The sequence below is a fragment of the Streptopelia decaocto genome, assembly GCF_964273445.1.
Source record: "Streptopelia decaocto genome assembly, chromosome: 5".
In the NCBI taxonomy this organism is placed as follows: Eukaryota; Metazoa; Chordata; class Aves; order Columbiformes; family Columbidae; genus Streptopelia; species Streptopelia decaocto.
Window position 1 is genome coordinate 12522988 of NC_138659.1, and position 21246 is coordinate 12544233.

At 38.3% G+C, this 21246-nt stretch overlaps 1 protein-coding gene across 4 annotated transcripts in view; it reads right to left on the reverse strand.

Annotated features, from left to right (window-relative positions):
- FGGY (FGGY carbohydrate kinase domain containing) overlaps window positions 1–21246 on the reverse strand; it is a 281837-nt gene that overhangs the window by 75091 nt on the left and 185500 nt on the right. For all 4 annotated transcript variants that reach the window (XM_082052357.1, XM_082052355.1, XM_082052354.1 and 1 more), the window contains one exon: window positions 11894–12009. In XM_082052357.1, the coding sequence (XP_081908483.1) occupies window positions 11894–12009 (116 nt within the window). The remainder of the gene's footprint in view (window positions 1–11893; window positions 12010–21246) is intronic.

The window sequence follows — 21246 nt, forward strand, 5'->3', positions numbered from 1 at the left end:
AAAATTTTCTGCTTCTCCTGACATTCAAAGACCCTGCAGGTGGAAGGAAGTTCAAAAGAGTTCAGGCAGCTAAAACCACAGCTTTTTCTTCAGAATCAGCCACCTGACCTGAAAGCATACAAATACCTTGTATATACAGAACGAGATTAAATTAATCTGAAATAAAATCTCTTCCCAGGCACTCAGTTCCATGGTTGGCTTGTTTGTATCAGTCATATTGGTCAAACATTCTAGTGTGTAATTATTATGTGGTTAAACTCCATTTAGGATCAGGGTTACTATTAGAAAGAATGTTTTCCTATTAGCTTCTCAGTTACTGTATTTTTAGCTAATGAGCACTAAGGGAGCAATTTCAGAGATAAAGATAATCCTTTCTTCTATGGCAGCAGTACAAAATGACCCTATATATTCCTTTGGTACTAGTTATATATCAGAACGATGAGCAGCATTGTATCCTCCATGGGCATAAAGTGTGTGAGAACATGCAGGGATGGGTTTCTTGTCATTTGAAGATGAAGCATAAAAATCTCATATTTAAAAAAAAAAAAAAGAAATTAACTAACAGTGGAGTATGCTCCATCTGTTTTAGGACTCAAGTTAAACAGTTGCTCCTTGACTGGAAGTATTTCCCAACAATCTAGGAAATGACAGCAGCCAGAAGTCACCTGTGACAGGGGTCTCCCGGGTCACCCAACAGCCAGGGACTGCAGAAGAGAGATGCCAGCAGGGGACTAAAGTAAGGAGAAAATACCGACTCTGCCCCTTGACTTCATCCTCCCAGCTTTACAAATCAGTGAAACCTCTGCTGCAGCCACTCGGTATGTTCACAAGAAGCTTTGTAAAAGGGAAGATGAAGGCTCTGCATGGGCACTCTTTCTGTCATCATGGAAACTGCCTCCCAGCCCATGCAAGTGTGAGTAAGGAGAAGTGGAACAGGCAGAGCCGTGACTGAAGGGTAGAGACCTGGAAGAGGAATTGTAGTTCTCATGCTTTACTCTTCACTTAAAGACTAGAAAACTCAGCTAAGCAAGAACATGCTTAGAATGTATAAGTATAAAGCTATTAAATGATAAAATTAAAAACACAAAATGCAACCAAAGAGAAGCCACAATTGAAGAGTAGAGAATGTGAAACAGATTATACTCCCGTACTAGACTGGAAGAGAGTGAACAGATTCTTGAGCAAAACACAGTGGCTTTAGAAGTCAAGAGACAGCTACGATAAATATAAAGGTATTCTACAACTATAGAGCAGCATTTCATCAGCAGGTATTGCCCCCCTGAAATCCCACTTGTCAGGGGAAAGAGGCTGTCAGGGAGGGAGGGAGGGAGGGAAGCGGGAGCCGCCTGCGCAGCAAGGCAGGTGCTGAGTCGTATAGGGGCTGCAGAAAAGCGGCACTGAAAGGACCGAGTCTTCTCAAGGCTCCTGCCAAAGTAAACGTATCCAGTCTTTTGTTTACAGTAGTCTCCTGTGCAAGTCATTTACCTTTGCTATAATGACTTCCAAAATTAGACTTAACCAAACAAACCCATAATGGCTGAAGCTGGAGAACTTTCTGTTTCACATTAATCCAGCTGGTTCACTAATGCAATGCCTTAATCCACAACCTTTTCATTTTGTACGAGACAGGCTATTTCTAGCTATTTTTTCCCCTATAAAGTAGTGAGTTTACAAAAGGAAAAAGCTGTCTGAATCTCTTCCTCCTCTTTTATCCTTCTTCGAAGACTAATGTTAGAATTTGCTATGATCAGGTCTTGTTTAAAGAATTTATGTGGTACCAATGACCCTCTACCTTTTTAGACTGTTACCACAGAAACCAGCTATTTACCAGACGCAACACACAAGACAGACAATACATCTTCAGTCAACTTTAGTAATCAAAATTCACTGTACTGGCTTACTAATATTTAACAGAACTAGGTACTTTAGGACACAGACCTTTTTAAAAACAACAAAAGCGGAGCGCAGCAGGAGGCCCAGCTGACTCAGCTCTGACATACTCACTGAGAACAGCTTTTCATCCATCGTGCAGAACGTGGCTGCACTTCACATGGGCTTGTATCTGGTTGTGTAAGTGAATAAAAATACATGGGAAGCAAATCAAAAGGAGATGTCCCTTTTCTTCACTAACTTGACACAAGCAAACTTGAACTTGGGTTTATCAATCCATTCTTGAAATCCCAGCAGTCTCTGAAAGAAACCCAACCAAACGGTCCATCCTGTCTTCATTTTACAGCCTCCCCCAAACTGGGCAATCTAAATGCTTTTGAATTTTAAAAATAATACACGCAAAAAATATCATGTTTAATAAGTAATACATAACATGCATTGAAGAAGATATATAGTTAAACAAAATGATGATAAATAAGCATCAAAGGAAACAGGACCTTAGTCAAAAGAAGCACTCTCAGTCCAAATGGATGTTGTAATAAACAATGTAAGGGATTTTCCCCCCTCGATGCTTTGTTCATTACAAAGCTTCTAGACAATCTCCAGTTTTTGTGTTTTCTAATAATCCCCACAATGCCAAGCATCTGAGATATGCAAGGAATCTGAATAAATAATATTATAACTCTTCTGATACATTGTGTCAACCCTATCTCACCCACAATACATGACCAAATACCTCTTTCAATTACACACAACACTCACACTTAACTGAGATATGTATTGGTGATTGTTCTACAATTTTTAACCCAGCTGACTAGCAAAAGTAGCACTGAGAAGGAAGCAGGATAATGATGCAGACTATAAAATTATAATATTAATTTTTTCTTAGGACTGACTGCATAGTAAACAGTCAGATTAAGGGCAAGGAAATCACCTCCATAAAGTTTCCTGCTTGGCAGTTAAAAACTTCAAAATTTTCATTCAGGAAAACCAAAACAAATTGTGATATTATAGGCCAGCTTATTTAAAAGTGAGAAAAACAGTTGGTTAAACAAAATCACTTTGGCTTTCTTCAGTTCAAAATTCATCTCTGTCTCTCTGAGCTGCCACAGTAGCTTGAGGCGAATCTAAATTGGGCCCTTTCCATCCCACTCTCCCATACAGTTCCTTCTTTTGGCTGAACTACATCTCAACTACCTAGCATGTAATTACTTAAGGCAGACATATTAGGTTGCTAAATACTGGCAAAAGCAAGTAACCTGTGTGCAGGCAGATCCTGATTCATTAAGCTGAAAAGTAAACTGGTCTGCAGACCATAGGTACCTATTTCAACAAAGACTACTGCTTTCTTGTCCAAATGAAAGAGAGCTACTTCATGTATAAATAATAAGCTTTCCTGGTTAAAGGTCAAAAGAAAAAGAATAAAGCATTCTGCATCATTGGATCATTAGGCGTGTACATTGATGGACGTGACTGAGTTTTCATTACTAGATTTTCAGCAAACTAGTGCAGACTGAACCCCTCTTGTAATGCCTGGTTCACTACTCGCTGTGCTTACATACACGTGGATATACAACACATGTATTTGGATGTCTTTGTAAATAACTAGATGCAATGTATTTGCATCCATACTCAGTTACCTGATCTCACGTTTTTGCTTGCAACCAGTAATTTCAATAGGCTGATAATTCACATTTCTGGAACTTTACCATATTCCTAATAGTGTCTCCAAATAAAAGATCATCCACGTAGATGACGTGACTATTGCTGTACTTTCAGAGCTGGGAGCAATCAGACTTTGGTTTGGTACAGTACATCACTAAGTCTGTACAGGCAATCTAGTCTGTATTAATTACGGATTACTACTTAACGGAATGTTTCTTATTACTGGATGTTTTTTAATAATTCATATGATAGCAACGCCTCTTTGAAGAAACAAATCATCCTTTTTCAAAACCAAAAGAAATAACAGACCAAAAATAACCTGATCAGCTGCTGAAAGGATGCTTTTGAATCTTTCAGCTGAGCTTCAGATACCTGCACAATCTTATTCCCTCCAAGTTTACACAGTATCCTGTTCTAATCCTGTTACTGGGAAAATACTGATGCATTATAAAGGCTTCAGAAATGAGTCAGCAAAGCAATTACAAGGATTGAGAAAGATGACAATTCACATAAGGATTTTGGTGAAAAACCTCAAGCAGTTCAGTGTTTTCCTTTAATGTAGAAAATAATTTCAGTGTGTACAGGTCAAGCATGCAGTCTGCCAGACAGGAGTAGGAAGTAAAAATTCAGATGAAAAATAAAGTGCATTTTTAATTACTTCATTAATTTTGAGAAATGACAGGAACTAACAATCAAGAACCTTTAAGTCTGAAGCGGACTCTCCATCACAGGAAATTATAAAATCAAGATTGGTTCTAAGATACACTTTAAAGTATTTAAACACTAATTTTAGGGAGTCCAATGGCCTCCGACTTGGAGGAAGTCGGCAAATAATTTGAAATAGCCGTTCTGGTTTTGTGAATCGTGACTCATAAAGTAGTCATCTCTATTTTAAAAGTGATCCCAGCAAAGGAAAAAAAGTTGATAAACAAATCAGTACCAGGGAGAGGAATAGTCAGGTAAAAAGAAGAAATGACCCAGAACTATTCTGAGAAATGTTTTATTTATTTTCTAAGAACTGTATATGGAAAAAATAAGAAGGGATAATATTTGAGAAGTTCAAATACTAAACAACCACAACAGGCTCAAAGTCTGCTCAAAGCTGCTTCTATGACTATCAAAAACAGAAATTCAAAGAAAAAGCTCCTCATTTTCATTCTAGAAAGTTCACAAGTCCACAATGTTGCTAGCCTAGAAGAAAACGCGATTCCCCAGACAGAGCGTGAGATCAGAACTCTAGAAGCAGACAGTGGGAATTTTTATAATTATTATTTTTTGAAAGCTCTAAGCTTTTAGTATTTGTTGATCCAATCTATGACAGAGCCTGAGGATGAAAGAATACCACACAATTCTCCCCACTTCTTGCAGCAGGGAGGAAGAAGAAATGGAAAGGTACCACCCGCCAGCAGGACTCAATCTGGTGATAAGCAGGGTGAATGACGGTTCCCTTCCCCGCAGTGGAAGAGGAATGGAAAATGTCACCCTGCACACACTGCGAAGAAATCTGAGCTATCCGAGTGCAGCCTATTAAAGAACAGTTATTGGAAAGAGAAAGAATATCTCAGGCTGAAGAAATCGGCCAACAGGACACTCGTGAAATTCAAAAAGGGAAAAGCAAAGTTCTGCACGTAAGGTGGAAGGACCCCAGGACATGCTGGGTGTAACTGGAAAGCAGCTTGGCAGAAAAGGACTGGGAGGTGCGGTGGGCACCATGCTGATTATGAGCTAGCACTGAGCCCTCGCAGTACAAGCAGCCAGCAGCCTCCTGGGCTGCGTTAGGACAAATGCCACCAGCAAGCCAAGGGAGGTGACCCTTGCTCCCTACTCAGGGGGCCACATCTGAAGTGCTGTGATTTATACTGGGCTCCCCAGTACAGGAGAAACATGGACATATTGGAGCAAGTCTATAGAAGGACCCCAAAGATGACAGAGGTATGTCACACAAGGAGAGACTAGAGACTTTAAGCCCAGCAAAGAGAAGGTCTGGAGGTGTATATACAAATATCTGATGGGAGAGAGTAAAGATGATGGAGCAAGACTCTTCTTAGTGGCACCCAGTAACAGTACAAGGGGCAACATGCACAAACTGACATACAGAAAACTACATGTAAACAAAAGGAAAAATGTTTTTACTGGAGAAGGGTGGTAAAGATACTGCAACAGGCTGGCCAGGCAGATTTTGGAGTCTCCACCCTTGGAAATAATCAAAACTCAACTGGACACAGCCCTGAGCAACCTGCTGTAGATAACCCTGCTTTGAGCACAGGGAGTTAGACTAGATCATTTCCAGAGATCCCTTCTAACCTCAACAATTCCTGTGATTAAGTGATCTCAAGATGGAAAAAATATAAAATAAAAAAGAAATCACATGAACGTGTAGCTTTTCTGAGAAAAAATGTTTCTAACTTCTTACTGCTGAATCATATAGTATGAAATAATGCCTCAAGCTCTGAGCAAGGAGACACCTAAAACCTCTTAGCGTTGTGCCAGTTTCAGTTACAGAGCTCTTGGACAGACTGAAATGGCAGGAAGACAGAAAAATGTTAACATATTTGGAACACTCTTCAGTTGTAAATTCCATGGATTTGACAGCACGTTAAGTGTAAATATCCTCTAATTAATCCTTTTAATTTTGTTTGAAATTGTAACACGTTGTAATTTATTTGGGATAGCAAAATACCAAAGCAAGACAGATAAAGGGACCCCATATTTAGAAGAATCCTTTTACTTATTACTCTCTGCCATTTGCAAAGTATGGTGCTTAAAGCTTGTTTTTACAATCAAACTGTATGAAGAACTGGCAGCTACAAGTTGACCTGAAAAAAAAAAATCATCACCCCTTTCTCTCAGCCTTCAAGGAAATCCCTAATATACTCCAGAGCATCTGGCATCAAAGACCTTGGAAGAGATAGAAAACTGGTAGAACTAATCGATTGACCATTCCCCTCACAACTGCTGTAGTGTAAGTTAACATTGACCAAATCTTCAGCCTAAATGTAAATAAATGAGTAGAACTTCCAAGCATTAAAATTGACTACTTCTGATAAAATACAATATTCAAGTGTAACAAGTGAGGTACACAATGCCATTATCTTTACTAGTTTTGTACGTGGAAGTAGACACCGGTGGATGCAAGAATATAACCATTCGTATAATAACACGTTCAGTAATAAGCAGCCTGCTGTTTCGTCGCTTGTTTGAATGCCTAAGGGAACACAGAGCTGCGCCTACGTGTGAAAACCCAGCACAGTAAGAATGATGGCAGATATCAGGCAAGAGAGTCACAGCTATCTCATCAAAGTCCCAAATCATACACAGTTTTCTTTGTTACTAATTTATGGATAAGTACTACGAATGAAAAAGCATTAGAAAAGAACATCCAATCTTAAAATTCCACAGATCCTTCTTTTCAGGGCATTCAAAAATGGCATTCACAAGGGACCAGGTATACGAAAACATAAAGCTTCCAGTCCCCAAAATCCTGGAATTAAGGGAAGAGTTACAGACAAGAGACAGCAAAGTGCTATGGCGGTACCCTACCAACAGTCAGAGTGCTGGGACAGGGAGGGTGACATTATCATACTGATGTATGGAGTAAATACCATTAACCATAAATGCATTGTAGAGTCATGTCAAACCATACATAAGTGGAAAAGAAGTGTCAAAATTTTTAAATAAATAAATACACACACACACACACACATGCATACATACTGGAGATGGATTGAGGCAATCTGTGGAAAATAGGAAGCATTCTTCCTGAAGGTGGCTAAGAATGAGTGGGCAAAACATCCAGAGTGGGATTTAGGTAGAGATGCATTAGGACCAGTGGGTGGTTTAAGAAAGTTTATCATTTTGTGAACAGGATTGTTGACGATGGCTGTCTACAAAACCCTATCTACTGCTGTCACAATCTGTCCATGCAAGAGTTATATTCATTAGCATATTAATTTCAAGCACTCAAAGTTCAGGCAAGCACTGAATTTCCACAAAACTTATGAGATTTAAACAATCCAAATACTCTTCTCAGCTTTGCCTCAGGTGTTCACAATGATCCCACATGTGTGAGCTGTGTATTTATTCACTTTTGAGCATGTGGTTGTAAATTCCTAGTCAGGAAAAGCCAGGAAATGGGTTTATGAAATCCTCATCATGTTGAAGGGCTATATTTCCAAGCATTAAGCATGCTTTTCATAAAAATACTTAATTAAAAATCAGTGTGCTGCTCCACAACAGAAGAAAGAAGGTAAAAAACATCCCTTTAAAAAAGATAGTAGTCTAGTCTTCCACACACAATCTACAAGAACAATGAAACATATTCTGCAGTACCTGCAATGCTCTCTCAGACAAAGATGCCATCTTGAAACAAAAAAAGACCTGGAACAAAATATTACCATTCAATAAAAAAATCATTATTTGGTCCCTTAAGTAGCCCCTGAAGTAGAGGGCTGTGGTGAAAATTTATCAAGCATTTTCCTCCAAATGGACTATATGCTCCAGTACCCTAAGAGGTCTATAGTACATGAAATTTTAACAGAATTGTTAATGTCTTTGTAAGTTTTATAATACCACAAAGAGATACTCATCATGTGCTTTCACCACAGCAGATAAATGCTAATGCCTATAGTACACAACACTTTCACAGTGGTTTTGAATACAAGCCATCTTCTACTCTCTTGGTGGGCAAATTAATGGCATCAATAAATTTTGTAGTATCTCCAGATAACACTCTTTAGCTTCACAAACACGATCAGTAAATTCATGATGTACAGAAGGGACCACGAATAACTTAAGTGGATTCCCTGAAAGATTAGTCTACTCTGAGAAACATGAAATGTCAAAGGCCTGGGAATTTTCATATGTGAACCCACACCTTGGTGTGCAAAGGGTTTGTGGAAGATCCTAAAGGTCATATGTGAGGGTCTCCCTTATCAACAAGGTCATATGTTAAGTTAAACTGAAACTAAAAGAAGCGTACTACCTGGAACCACAAGCACCACTCTGATTACAGTAAATATCTTTTTAAAGGGCAAGACATTTTAAAAGTGATGTTTAGAAGTGTATTTATCAGAATAAAGAAACATGTATATTAAAGAAGTTGTTTTCAGGTAATTTCGGTAAATATTTCCAGTGTCACGAAAGTGAAAGGTACTTAAAAAAAAAAGTCTAGTCATAACTATGCATCTATAGTTCCCTCTGATTAGAAACAATAATGATTTCACCAGACATTAAAAAAAAAAAAACAAACAACAAACCACACACCACATAGCTTCTCCAACTATTATAACCTGGTGAACTAGATATTTACTTTTGCTACAGTAAGAAAATTTTACTAATTTTATCTTAAGATGTTTTGTTTAGAAAGAAATGATGATTCAGAGCCTGTTAATCTCTCAGGAGAGATATGTGAGAAAAATACTCTCATCTCTCTTTAAAGAGGAACGTGCAGGCATTAAAATACATCCCTGTATTTGAGCTAAACAAACCTCGAGCAGACATACACGGACTTGGACAAGCTTGAGAACAGAAAAGGAAATTCCAGTAGAATTATTTCAGACTTGTTCAGTTTTTGGTTTTATTTTCATTTTAGGAGTTTTTGACCATGTACAATCTCCCTTCAACCTACTCCTACCTCAGTTATCTGGCAGTTTCGAGTTCCTTAATCTGCAAGCCAGCTAAGTCTCCTGCTTCAAATTCTTTTCTGTCAGCTCTAGCACACTACAATGTGCTTCCTGGCGCACACTGACTGTTTGTCCATATGAGTTACTTAAATTGCCTTCCTTTTGTATAATGTGCTGAAGTTAACAGCAGCTGAGACTGTTAACTTATAGGACAGCACCCTGAAGCAATCTTGCAAATATAGCTTGAGTTGAGCTTGTGCAAGGAGCAATCCTGTGTTCACTGGGCTCAGCATAGCACTTGCAGGTTTCCAGGAGGAGGTCCATGCAGCGATGGTGCCCGGTCGCCAACGCCAACATCTTGGGAGCTGGTAGGACTGAGTCTACCACTAGAAAAAAACATTCCAGCTGCATTTTGACCAATGCTGCTCGAGTGGCTGAATGGCACTTTCCTGGTAGGCAGATTTACACTGTTCTGATTAATTCAAACAAAGTTGCGCTTATTCAGAGTGCTCTTCCTAAGTACAACAACGCTGACCACTCATTAAAACAAGGAAGCCCCCCCTCAAGTTTCATTGGAACAACACTACCCTTCCCATTTTCCCATGTACAGGGACACTGATAAGATGAAAGCACTTCCACAGCACACAGCAGAGAGCTCAGCACTGTTGAGTAGCTTCTGGGCAGCGAGTGAGGTGCTTTGTTTTGGTGCCTTTTTGTCTCCTTCTGAATCTTAACTCTTCCAAGAGGCTTCAACAGGTGCAGTTTACAAGGTAAACTCAAAGGAATGAAGGAGTAGTTGCTACCTGGTTTGAATGAATGAAGGTCACTCTCCTGCTTTGTTGTGATTTTATCACACAGCTAAATATAATGCATGTAACTCTATCCTTTTTAAAAAAGGCAAGGTTAGACAAATGGCCACGAAAAGAAGCATATATTCTACCTAAGGCCAGGTTTCTGCATTATTATGCAAAACTACACCTAAGGTAATCAGCCCATGAATCTGAAAATCTAAGGTCTTCTCAAGGTGAGAAAAAGCTCTTTAGAAGCTTCAAGCCTACAGTTTGGTGCAATTCTGGAGCTCAGCTTCTGCTCCTCCAATTCCAGTGGAGATGCACCCAGGTATGGTACAGTTCGTTTCTCAAAAATCAATGCAATTGCCCAGGGAACCAGACACTCTCCATTAACTCAGGGAAACATTTTTGTCTTGCAAGAACCACCTATCAACTGAAGTTAATTTCCTGATTTATTTTGTAAGCATTATGTTTCAACAAAAATGTAAGCCTGATATCAGAAACTAATGATTTTTGTCTTGCTAAATGTTGAGCCATATATAGATTAGTTTTATGAGGCTTCCAGCACAACAAAAGGCCCTTTTTATTAATGGCTACTTCATCATTTAAAACATGCATGTTTTGTTTCTTAAAATGGCAAATTGCTTCACACTGTCCTTGAAGTGCATTGCATAAATATTGTATTAAAGCCTTAGCTTACACTTCATAAATTATTTATTTTAAAAATACTCTTCCATGAGACTACCAGCTGCCAAGATGTTCGCTTTTCTGGTAAAAACATATATTTATTGCAAGTCTCATGTTAATTTGTTGAAGATTTGCTAAAAGCCACATGTGATAGATGCTGTAAGAATTGTGTTCAAATTAAAACCTCAGGAAGCTGAAAGCCTAATACTCCTAGTAAGTTTTATGCTTTTGCATAAGCAGTTTCAGTTGCAGGGAGAAAAGCTGAAATCTATTAAAGGAAGCTTTTAAGTACAATTTTCTGTTAATCTGGAAATGACTTATAGCCTATTTTGTGATAGTCAGAAAAGTTTAGAGATTTCATTACATTTCACTTCACTACAGTTCTCCCTACGCCATTTCCATTTCATGTTGTTGCATTTAAACTGCTGTACAAACTTGTCCAGAGTGCTAGACATGGAAAAAAAAAAAAATCAAAAGAAATTTCAGATAATTAACTTTGATGAATGAGCATACTTTAATTCATGCCTGGTAATATTCTTGTTAATGACATGTCTGCTTAGGACATCCATTAAAAGTCCATTAACTTAACAGGGAAAGTCTAATATAGTTATCCTGGAAATTTTCTGGTATATTAACATTATGGACTTTTAATGAATATCTGCTGTAGGATTTGCTATTAGCAAGGCTACCATTCTAATTAAACTTAGGCTCTAAGAGAGTAAAAAAAAAAAAAGTATGAAGATAATAAAAAGCAGAAGTAGCACTTTAAAAAAAAAAATTACTGTAAGGGAGATTGGTACAAGTCACAAAACACGCCATCAGTAACAGCTATAAATTATTATGTTGTGGCTATTTTTCATAGCCTGTCATCCAATATACCCGTATCAGGTGCTTCCTTCATGTAATCATTTGTTGAGAATCCCATTTACTCCTCTATTGTTGAGTCTAAGCAGTACTGAAAGGCTAGCTAGACCTTTCAGAAGGGTAGAAGATACATCATTTAAACAGTTTTTCAAGAGAATATCAAGTAAAAAGCATATTTAGGAAAGCTGTTACCTATGGGCATCCAGCCTTGTTATCAACCCATCTGAAGCTTCATCAAGTCCTGCTGACATTTCTGCTGACATTCACAAAAATACAGCAAAAGATCTACTTATATGCATATATCTTTTTATATGTGTATCTCTTTTATATATACATAACTTTATGTGGACATAATGAAACAACCTGCTGATATACCTATTTTTTCATACTTATCCTTCACCAAATCTTCCAAACCAATCATCTTCCAGAAACTGTCATCCCAACCACCATCTGAAGTGTACGTCCACTTGCACACTACTGTACAGAGGGACCTAGAAAAGAGACAACATGGGCATAGAATCAGGCAAACAAACACATTTGGTTTTCAATGTGTGACTAGAAAGAAGCTTGTGCAAAATGATCTGTTCATTCACTGGTCAAAAATTCCAAGCATAATGCCAACATCCAAAAAAATTGGTTACTGTTTGGAGTGCATATCCTGAGATACCTTAAAAGGACCTTATGTTTAAGATTCTCTCTGCTGAAACAGCCAATGGTCTGGCCACTTCATTGCATACATCAGTCAAATAACAGGCCATGTATATGCCAAGAAGACAGCACAGCATGAACAGAACCGCTCTTCAGCAAGCAGCTCAGAGGAAGATTCCTGCTTTTCCAGGTTGTACCTAAATAGCAATGTTTTGCACACTGTATGTCCTCAGAAAAACATTTTATTACTTATGTTCAAGCTAAATTACAACTATGGGAGATTATATATGCACTGATAATTAGGTTAAATGGCACCGCAGGTAAAAAATGTCTTTATCAGGTGAATATGTACAAGGAAAACCATATTCAATAGAGCTTCTGCACAGCACATGTTCAGGTACTGCTGTCATTAAGTTTGTGTTTCAGCAGAAGCCGATGACAATTCAGTGACATGCTGAAACAGCATCAGCCATGAAACAACTGAGTGTGATATTAAATTCTTCTTTTAAGTCTAATTCCTGATAAGCTAATCCTGAACTTCAGTGTGACAATGCAGCATCACGTGATGTTACCATTAAAACACAGTAATAGAAACTAGCAAAGAAATCAGCAAACAGAGAAGCTATTTTTATTTACTATGTACAAATCAAAGCAAAGGCTTCTAGACACTGATCATGTACACACAATAAAGTCAAATAAGAAGAGGAAGAGCCTTTCCACGCAGATGGAAAACTATCTAGACCTTGGATTCACCACATTTTGGGAGCTGACAGTGAGAAATAAGGATGGACAAGCAAGGGCAGGCTTCTCAGCAGGTGGGACAGGTAAAGGCTCTGTTCTCAGTGTCCATCCTCTTATGTGACACTGAGCAGACTGGATGATTATATGGATTGCCCATACTGCCATCTTCTCACGCAGGACAGAAATTCATATTTTAAAGGCATCGTCTTTCATTTCCTTCTGTTCTTTTGGAGTGACCATGTTTTTACAACCAGAGGACTGGTGATGTTCATTCACAATCCTGCTGTCACAAAGAGCAAAAAATGCACCTTTCTAACAAGAGAATTTATTAATATTACACATTTGAGAGAAAAAAAGAAACAGAGATAGCTATTTATATCCTTAGAAATAGTGTGGACATTATTTCAGGGTTACTCTTCAAACAATTTTGAACACCCCTTCACCCTCTTTTTTTTTTTTAAAGAGTTTTAGATCAGGCAATTACAATTCGGTGTGCGGTTTGACAACAGGAAAGCACATGACCTGTAACTACAGCAATGACAATGTCAATGTAGGAAGTTCCAATTACCAAGGGTTTAAAAGACCAGCACATAAATCTAGTTAGGACCTTCAACAAAAACTGGGTGAATAAGTAAATTCCTGGCTGAAGAAAATACTGGGAAAAAATAAACATTTACCTCAAATCAGCTCAAACTTCTCATTAAAAGGAAAAATAAAGACAGAGTATTTGAAATAAACATCATTTCATCACTTCAGGAAAAATTTAGACATAAAGAGTGAAACAATAATGCATCAAGTTTTCCCAAATATGGTAAATACCAAATAATGACAATTTATCATGAGAACCGAACATGTATTTTTCTAATTAGATTGATGCTATGAACTATTGCCACACCCTTAGAACTGCTCTAAGGCTGAGAGCAAAATGTCACAACTCCTCACTTGCAAAGATCACAAAGCAGCTCCTGAGTCTCTGTGCTTACCCAAAGAAGAACTGGAGCAGCCTTGCTGGACTCCGAAGAGCATGTTTTGAACACTCCAAGGAACACCACATTACACATATAGTCCCACTGAGACAGTGGGAACAGGGACAGAGCAGCCCTTGCCAATCCACTGAATTCCAGCATAAGGGAGCTCTCTTACTGGATATGGCTGGACTGAACATCCTCTCGTATGAAATGGCAGTAGGGCTGTGAGCATTTTCATCCTTCTTGTGTAGATTTATAAATGCAAAGTGCTTACAGAAAAAAAAGGATAAATAGATGATTTCTGGTTGAATTTTTAACACAATATAGAAAGCACGGACTGTTAATTCTTCCCAAATGAATTAAGTGGCAGATCTGTAAGTAGAAGGCTCTGATAAGAAGACCAACCTCAAATCTGAGCTAAAACACTAACGGATTATGTTGGTAGGTTTTTATTTTCATGCCCACGAGAACCTTAAAACCCTTGTAAATGCAGCCCAAGTAGTTACGCTTATCTGGGATTTCAGCTGCTTATTCCACCCTTGCTCCTACTCAATTGTCATGTAAAAATTACATGTTTAATTGAACAATAGAGCTTCATACAAATCCTTAATATCTAAGAGAATTTATTATACTATAGAAAGGCATTCTGGTCTCTTAGATAATAACTCAAGAAAAAATTTTAGATGCCTGCAATGACGGATTAACTTCACTACACTCTTCAAAAGAACCTGGTTGTGTTCAAGTCCAATCCCTACCACTTACTTGATGAGGTCCTCTAACATTTACTCAGCTGCTCGATTTTTATGTCTTGAGAGAGCTGTATGTACATGTAGAAAGAGTAATTTGTTCCTGTTTTTTCAGCTTTGAATACCAAGGGCATATACACATATTAGCTTTATGGGTGACTGCTCAGAAATTCTCCTCCAGAGTATCACTCTAAGAAAGTGACAGTGGGACACTCAACTTGGAAAAATGGTATCCAGAAAGACATTATGGAAAAGTGGAAGCTATGGAACCAAATCATTACTTCAACAAAGAAAGTCTCAACTATAGAAGATTTTGTATTTCACAGCAACTCCTAAGTGTTTTCCAAACTATTTGGCAGTATTGCCTCAATTATTTGGCCATAAACACCACACTAGCACTAGCTAAAGCTGGATGAACCAGAGGGATAGAAGTAAATGTTTCTCATAGTTCACTACCAGGATCAACTGGGTTCCAAAGGTGCTGAGTTAACAGGCGATCACTTAGGCAACAGTCCTCTCCCAGCTCCCTGGTCTAATACAGCACTTAAGCAAACGTGATGGTGCAGAACCCCTCAGCAGCACAGACCAGATTTAGCTAGGCCAAAATACCATTAAATTGAAGACTGTTTTCCTCAAGCGTACTCCCCATACAATGAAATGAAAGATTGCCTCTCTTTTGCATGGAAAACTTATTTTATTTAAACCAGATTTTCAACAGGAACATGATTATGTTTAACATTTCTTACAAATTCTAGTCTACAAGGAACTACAGGATTTTCTTGCATACAACAGCCTCAAAAAAAAAAAATCTCTGCCACATTCATTACAAAGCAGATTTGGCTGGGCACAACATATTACACAATCCTTTCTATTACTGTCTAGCTCTGAGTTTTTGCACATCTCTTGCTAAGGACTGACTGTGGATGTGCTGAAATCTTGTATGATCAGAATCTCAGCACTCTGAAAATCCCACCAGCAGCTATGTCCTCATAAGAAAACCAGGACGTTCAGGGAGTCTGTAGTGGTTGAACACACACTGGTAATTCCCAAAATGCTGTCTGGAAGCAACTGTTTGCCCCCACTAACCTTCAAAAACATCCAGGGCAACTACATTAGTGGCAAAAGTAAATCTGGTGTTCAAAGTCAGTTGATATATGGCTCTTGTCGCATTGTCTACCCATTCTGAGTATTATCTCACACTGTTGTACTTCTTGGAGAGAAATAGATCAATCAATAAAAAATGGGAAATATTGCACTTAGTTATTACCATCAAAATGTATCTAAAAGATCACGTCACAAAAAACTTCTCCATACCTACTTAAGAGTTGCCAGAGCTTTACACTCTGGTCTGTTCTTTGCTGACACCAACTCTCACACTCCAAAAGGGATAAAGCAAGGACACGACCCCCAAATCTGCAAAAGTTCTGCCCTGCCTGGGAGAACATTTGCTATTTTTGACAACAAAATACAGTTGGGGGGTGGAAGGGGGAAGATTCCATAACTGCAGCGGTCTCTGGAAGTCATCCTAGTTATGAGTATAGACTAATGTAACAGGCCTACTAACAAAGACAGCATAAGAAGCATTTTTTTCGCTGAAAAATAACCCCATAAGGCATTTATATGTGACCTCCCATTCAAGAGGGTTGGTACAATACTAGTTAGACAGGAAAATGAGTCAGTCTCCAGCTTTAATGGCAGAGAACCCTGTCTTAACCATCCTCAAGTGAATGGAAGCTTTGCTCTTGATTCCAAAGCAAGTGGATCTGCTTGATTCATCCTAACTGCTCACGAATTAATTAAAACTCATTAAGATAACTAATTTTGCAGGTATCATTAATAGTGTAACAGTTTAATCACAAAATATGCTCAATTGAACACTTTCACGAGAGTGATGCAGCGGCGATGAACTGACATCAAGTCCACCTGCTGCAAAAAACAAAGTCCTACAGATGCTGGAATAGCATTTAGTCAGGTCCCAAAAGAAACAGCATGGAGTAGGCTAAAGTAACTTTCTGTGTTCTGTTGCGTTATTTATTTAAAGCTACAAAGAATAATCAAGAACCAAGAAAGCTGTATGACGTTCAGAAGGCAAGAAGGAGACTTGAAACAATGGAGTGTGACTGTCAAGCATCAAACATGTTTTTTCTTTTCTTCTGCAAGCTTCAAATTTAAAACAGATTTTTTAATTCAAATAGAAAACCAGGGCTTAGGTTCTGCTCAAGCAAACTTCTCCACATGCTTACATCTGGACCAAGCTGTCAGTGTCCTCCCAAATTATGCACCCCACAGTCTCAAGGGTTTTTAAAAAAAAATGAGCAATTCACCACTCTAACACAGTAACAGATCTGACAGTGGTTTTTGCAAAAATGTTCCAGACAAAAAAGTTGAGACACATACTCCCAGCATTCAAGCTTTATATTAAGCAGAACTGGGCACTGGTACTACAAGAGCCTGAAATACAGCAAAGGTTATCACAGAGCAAAAGGAAACATGATTATTCTCTGCTTCATTATGGCTAATGCCACGTACATTAGTACGTGACCTTTGAAATAGAACCACATTATTAGATCCACATATACCACTGTTATCCATATCTGTCACAGTAATGTCTCTGCCTGCCTGGGTGTTTGGGGTGAATGGGAAAAGAAGAGGATAATTTGTCCTAAGGGAATACTTCTTCAGTAACAGGAGAAAAATGTGACACCTAGTCATTTAGTCTTGAAACGTATAAAATGTATGAGATGTTGCCCATGTTAAGTGTTTGCTAAAAAGCCTCAGAGAGCAGTGGGTTGAGCTCCCAGCAGTGTTAGAAGAGCTGCACCTGTTGTCACTCAGTTACTACACAGATCTCTCAGGCAGATTAGTTTTAAACCACAGGGCCAAGTAAGTCTGGGTGTGCTCTATTTTACATACCCTGTCTGCATTCTGCTCATTTCACCTATTCAACAGCTCTTTAATTGCATATGCACAAACCAAAACATGTCAGGGTCTGTTCCATCCACCCAACTGTGCAAATCCCAAGTTCCTAATATTTACAACACACAGCTTTTTATTATTATTGCCTTTGACCCAAACTCTATGAAATTCCTGCCTGCCCAAACCCATTGTCTTACTACCACAGTGCAATATGACTCTTGCCTGAAAAAGGTTTTCTTCTCCTAACAAAACATTAAACATGCCAAACAAAAAAAGGCAGGTGGGGAAGCCTGTTTGGGACAACTAGCAGACACATTCCAGTTGTACTCAGAGGCCTCAAAGTTCAGTCTTTGCATGTCTGAGGACTTAAACCAGGCCAGTAAAGGTAGCAAGAAAACTATGGTATTTGATGTAAGCAATTCTACTGTCTTCATCCTTTCTATGCTCTGGATAACACTTATATTTATCATAAATAATAAAACGTAGTCTGACTGCCATTTCAGTTTTTTTTAAGAAGAAACACAGCAAAAGCAAGGCTGTCTCCCTGATTTGAAATCTTCACTAAAATTGCACAGAGACAAAAAAAAAAGACATGTAATACAGATAAGTATATATAAAAAACTCTAGGATTCATTTCTTTCCTTCTGTATGATGCAATGAAATGCCAGTATTTGTTAACACCAAGGTCAATAGCAATTTTGTCATATTTCACAGGTGAAATAGAATTAAACTCTGTATCTCAATGCTCAAGAGTTAATGTTTCAAAAATTATTTGGATTTTACTGAATTTGACTCTATTATACCTTTCCAAACCATTTCAAGCCAAAATTTTAGGTGCAAAAAAATTATATTGAAGTACTTAAATTTGGCCTAAAGATTTTACAGGTATTCTTTAAAATTTGTGCTTAAAGTACTTGTTTGACAAGATACACTACTCCCTCCATTTTTTCTGAACACTGCTGACTCAGTGAACTTGTATGGTCCTAAAAGACTCCTTGACAATCAACAAGACTAAATTTTGGTGTGAAAATCTGTGAACTTGTAATCAGCAGCTCTGTTGGCTTCACACCTGGAGAGTCAAAAGTCTCACTGGACTGATGGCAAAGCTTTTACCTAAAAATGTAAACCAGGTCTCCCTTCCACTACCCTATATCTCCCTGCCAAAGCACATTCTGTGAAAGAGCAAAGTATTCTTTTAGGTTCAGATGAAAGCTCTTGGGAAACTTCAGGTATATCACGGCCCTTGAGGGACTGGTATCCATCAAATCTCTGACCAACAGGCCTAAGCATTACACCAGGACTTCAAAACTGATTTATCAGACAAGGAAACACAGGGCACTGTAAGAACTATTGAGGTTTGCCCAGTTTCCACTCAGATGAAATGGAAATTTTCTCTTTCAAGCTTGTGAGGTATTAGATCACACTTCATTGATGCTCTGGGAGACCTGCACTACAGATCCAAGCACAAAAACGGTCCTTATGCCTCAAGGGGCAGCTGTCCCCAGGCAGGTAAAACAGCAGATGTGGCCACAACTGCTTTTCTTATGCAATAAGCAGAAGCTCCAGCTCTGTCAAAGGTCGCACCACGTGAAGAAAAGCACTGGCTAAGCAGGTTTCACAAATACTGCAGAGGCATTTCAAGGCAGACATATTACCAGGGGCTTTTAGGTCTGTTGTGAGGATATAGCATGTAGCAGCAGGACTCTTGACTCTTCTGAGCACACACCACCTCATGGGCGCGCAAAGGTCCCAGTCACAGCCTTTAGCAACAACCCGTGAGCAGGAAAGTCTTTCAATTAGTAAATAAAAAAAAATTGCTTCTGTAAAGGAAAAAGAGTAATTAACTCGAACCTCACTTTAGGATTTGGTGTTCATGCTTTAACACTTAGGATGTTTTTGGCTGCCTTTTTAATCACGGAATTTTCTAAGCAAATACAGTGCTTACTTAAAGGCATAGATTTTATTGTACAAAAAATACAATTCACATTTGTAATTTTCTACACCCACTTCTATAATTAATCTCCTCTGATTACAGCCACTCCCTGACAAGATTCCACATTATATTTAAACCCTGAGTGCCACTTAGACAGAAAGAAAAAAAAGAACAGGATCATTTTCAAAGACTACATAGCAGTACGAGGTTTCAAAGCAGTAAAGTACTTTTAATTCTGTTATCAACCTATTGACCACCTCAACCAGAGTTAAGGGTGACCTCCAATTACCACTACAATAAGCACAGAAGTCTCTTGAGAAATATAAAGTGTAGATGTTTCCTATACTCCAGAAGAGGTGTGAGACTGATGTTGTATTACACAGATAAACCTCGGACTTAATGACATATTGTTGGCAAAACCACTTCAGTGACATTCAGACCCTAATGATCAACCCACACAAGTAAAACGCTGTGTTGGATAAGGTACCTTAAAAATGTAACTTTTGTATATCTTGCTAGTGATATGAAAGGATTAATTTGATATGTAACTATTATAAGACAGCTGTCATGTTTTACTTTTTCATAAATATACACACAGACACACGTATTTTCACACACATAAGGATATTTACTTTGGATGGGGAGAATGTACCTGCCTGTAATTGTTTGCTGTAATCTATTTAAACCTGTCCTTTAAAAAATATAAATAAATGTATCATCAAACACTGCAAATGAAAAAGTCATACAACAGATGATGAATCACACTAACTAAAATGAGAGTATGCTTCTTTTACTATTTGGAACAGAGTGCAAATAAAAAAAAAATAAAGGTGTGTTTCTCATTAGGAACACACTAGCAAAAGATTTAAAGGCCTAGACTCTTAAATTCAGTTTTCCTAGAAGAAGTTATGTCATCCGACCTGAAAGGAACCACCCATCTCAAATGCAACATATCGAGTCAGATTAGTCCCTTGTGTACATCCAGTAATTTCAGTGGATTCATACCAGTGATGCATTTAGCTAAACACGTTAAGTTGGACCAGAAAATACAAAATAAGAATATTGTATCCACCCACATACGCCTCACCATGTCATGAGGCAATGGGAAGCAGTCAGGAGACTGCTTGTTTTTTTATTAATTTCATTCTGTATTATATTACAGACAACCAACCAAGATTCAAGCCCATTGTCTTCGGCATTGTTGAAAAACACATAATGAGACACAGTCCTAGACACAAAAATGTCTTGTCTAGACGAATCAGACATAGCATGTGGGACTGGAAATATTAATCCATTCCCTTAGAAGATGGCAAACAGAGGCAAAAGAAATGGAGTGACTTGGCCAAAGGTCAAAGAGTAAACCCCATTCAGACCCCTGAATTGAATCTTGAACTCCAGAGACTCAGTCTAGAGACCCAGGCAGAAAGACACCATTCAGATTCTATGATGTTGAACATTTTAAAAACTTCACTATGCACAGCTACAGTCTAAATCTTTAAATGTGAGAGTAACAATAAGCACACACATATATGAATTTGAATCTCTTTGCCACTGTAAGTTTTAAAAGCTTAATAAGCAGAGCAGAGTTTATAAAAATAATCCAAAAATGGCAAGGCAAATGAAAAGCAAAACTCGAAATAAAGCCCACGTATCAAGCTGCTCCAGTCCGGCAGCCTGCCCTCTGGACATACCTCCTGATATTATGCAACATCAGCAGTGTTTCAGTTCAATTTATTCAGAAGAATACACTCTTTCAAGCTCAGTATTTCAAGTAAA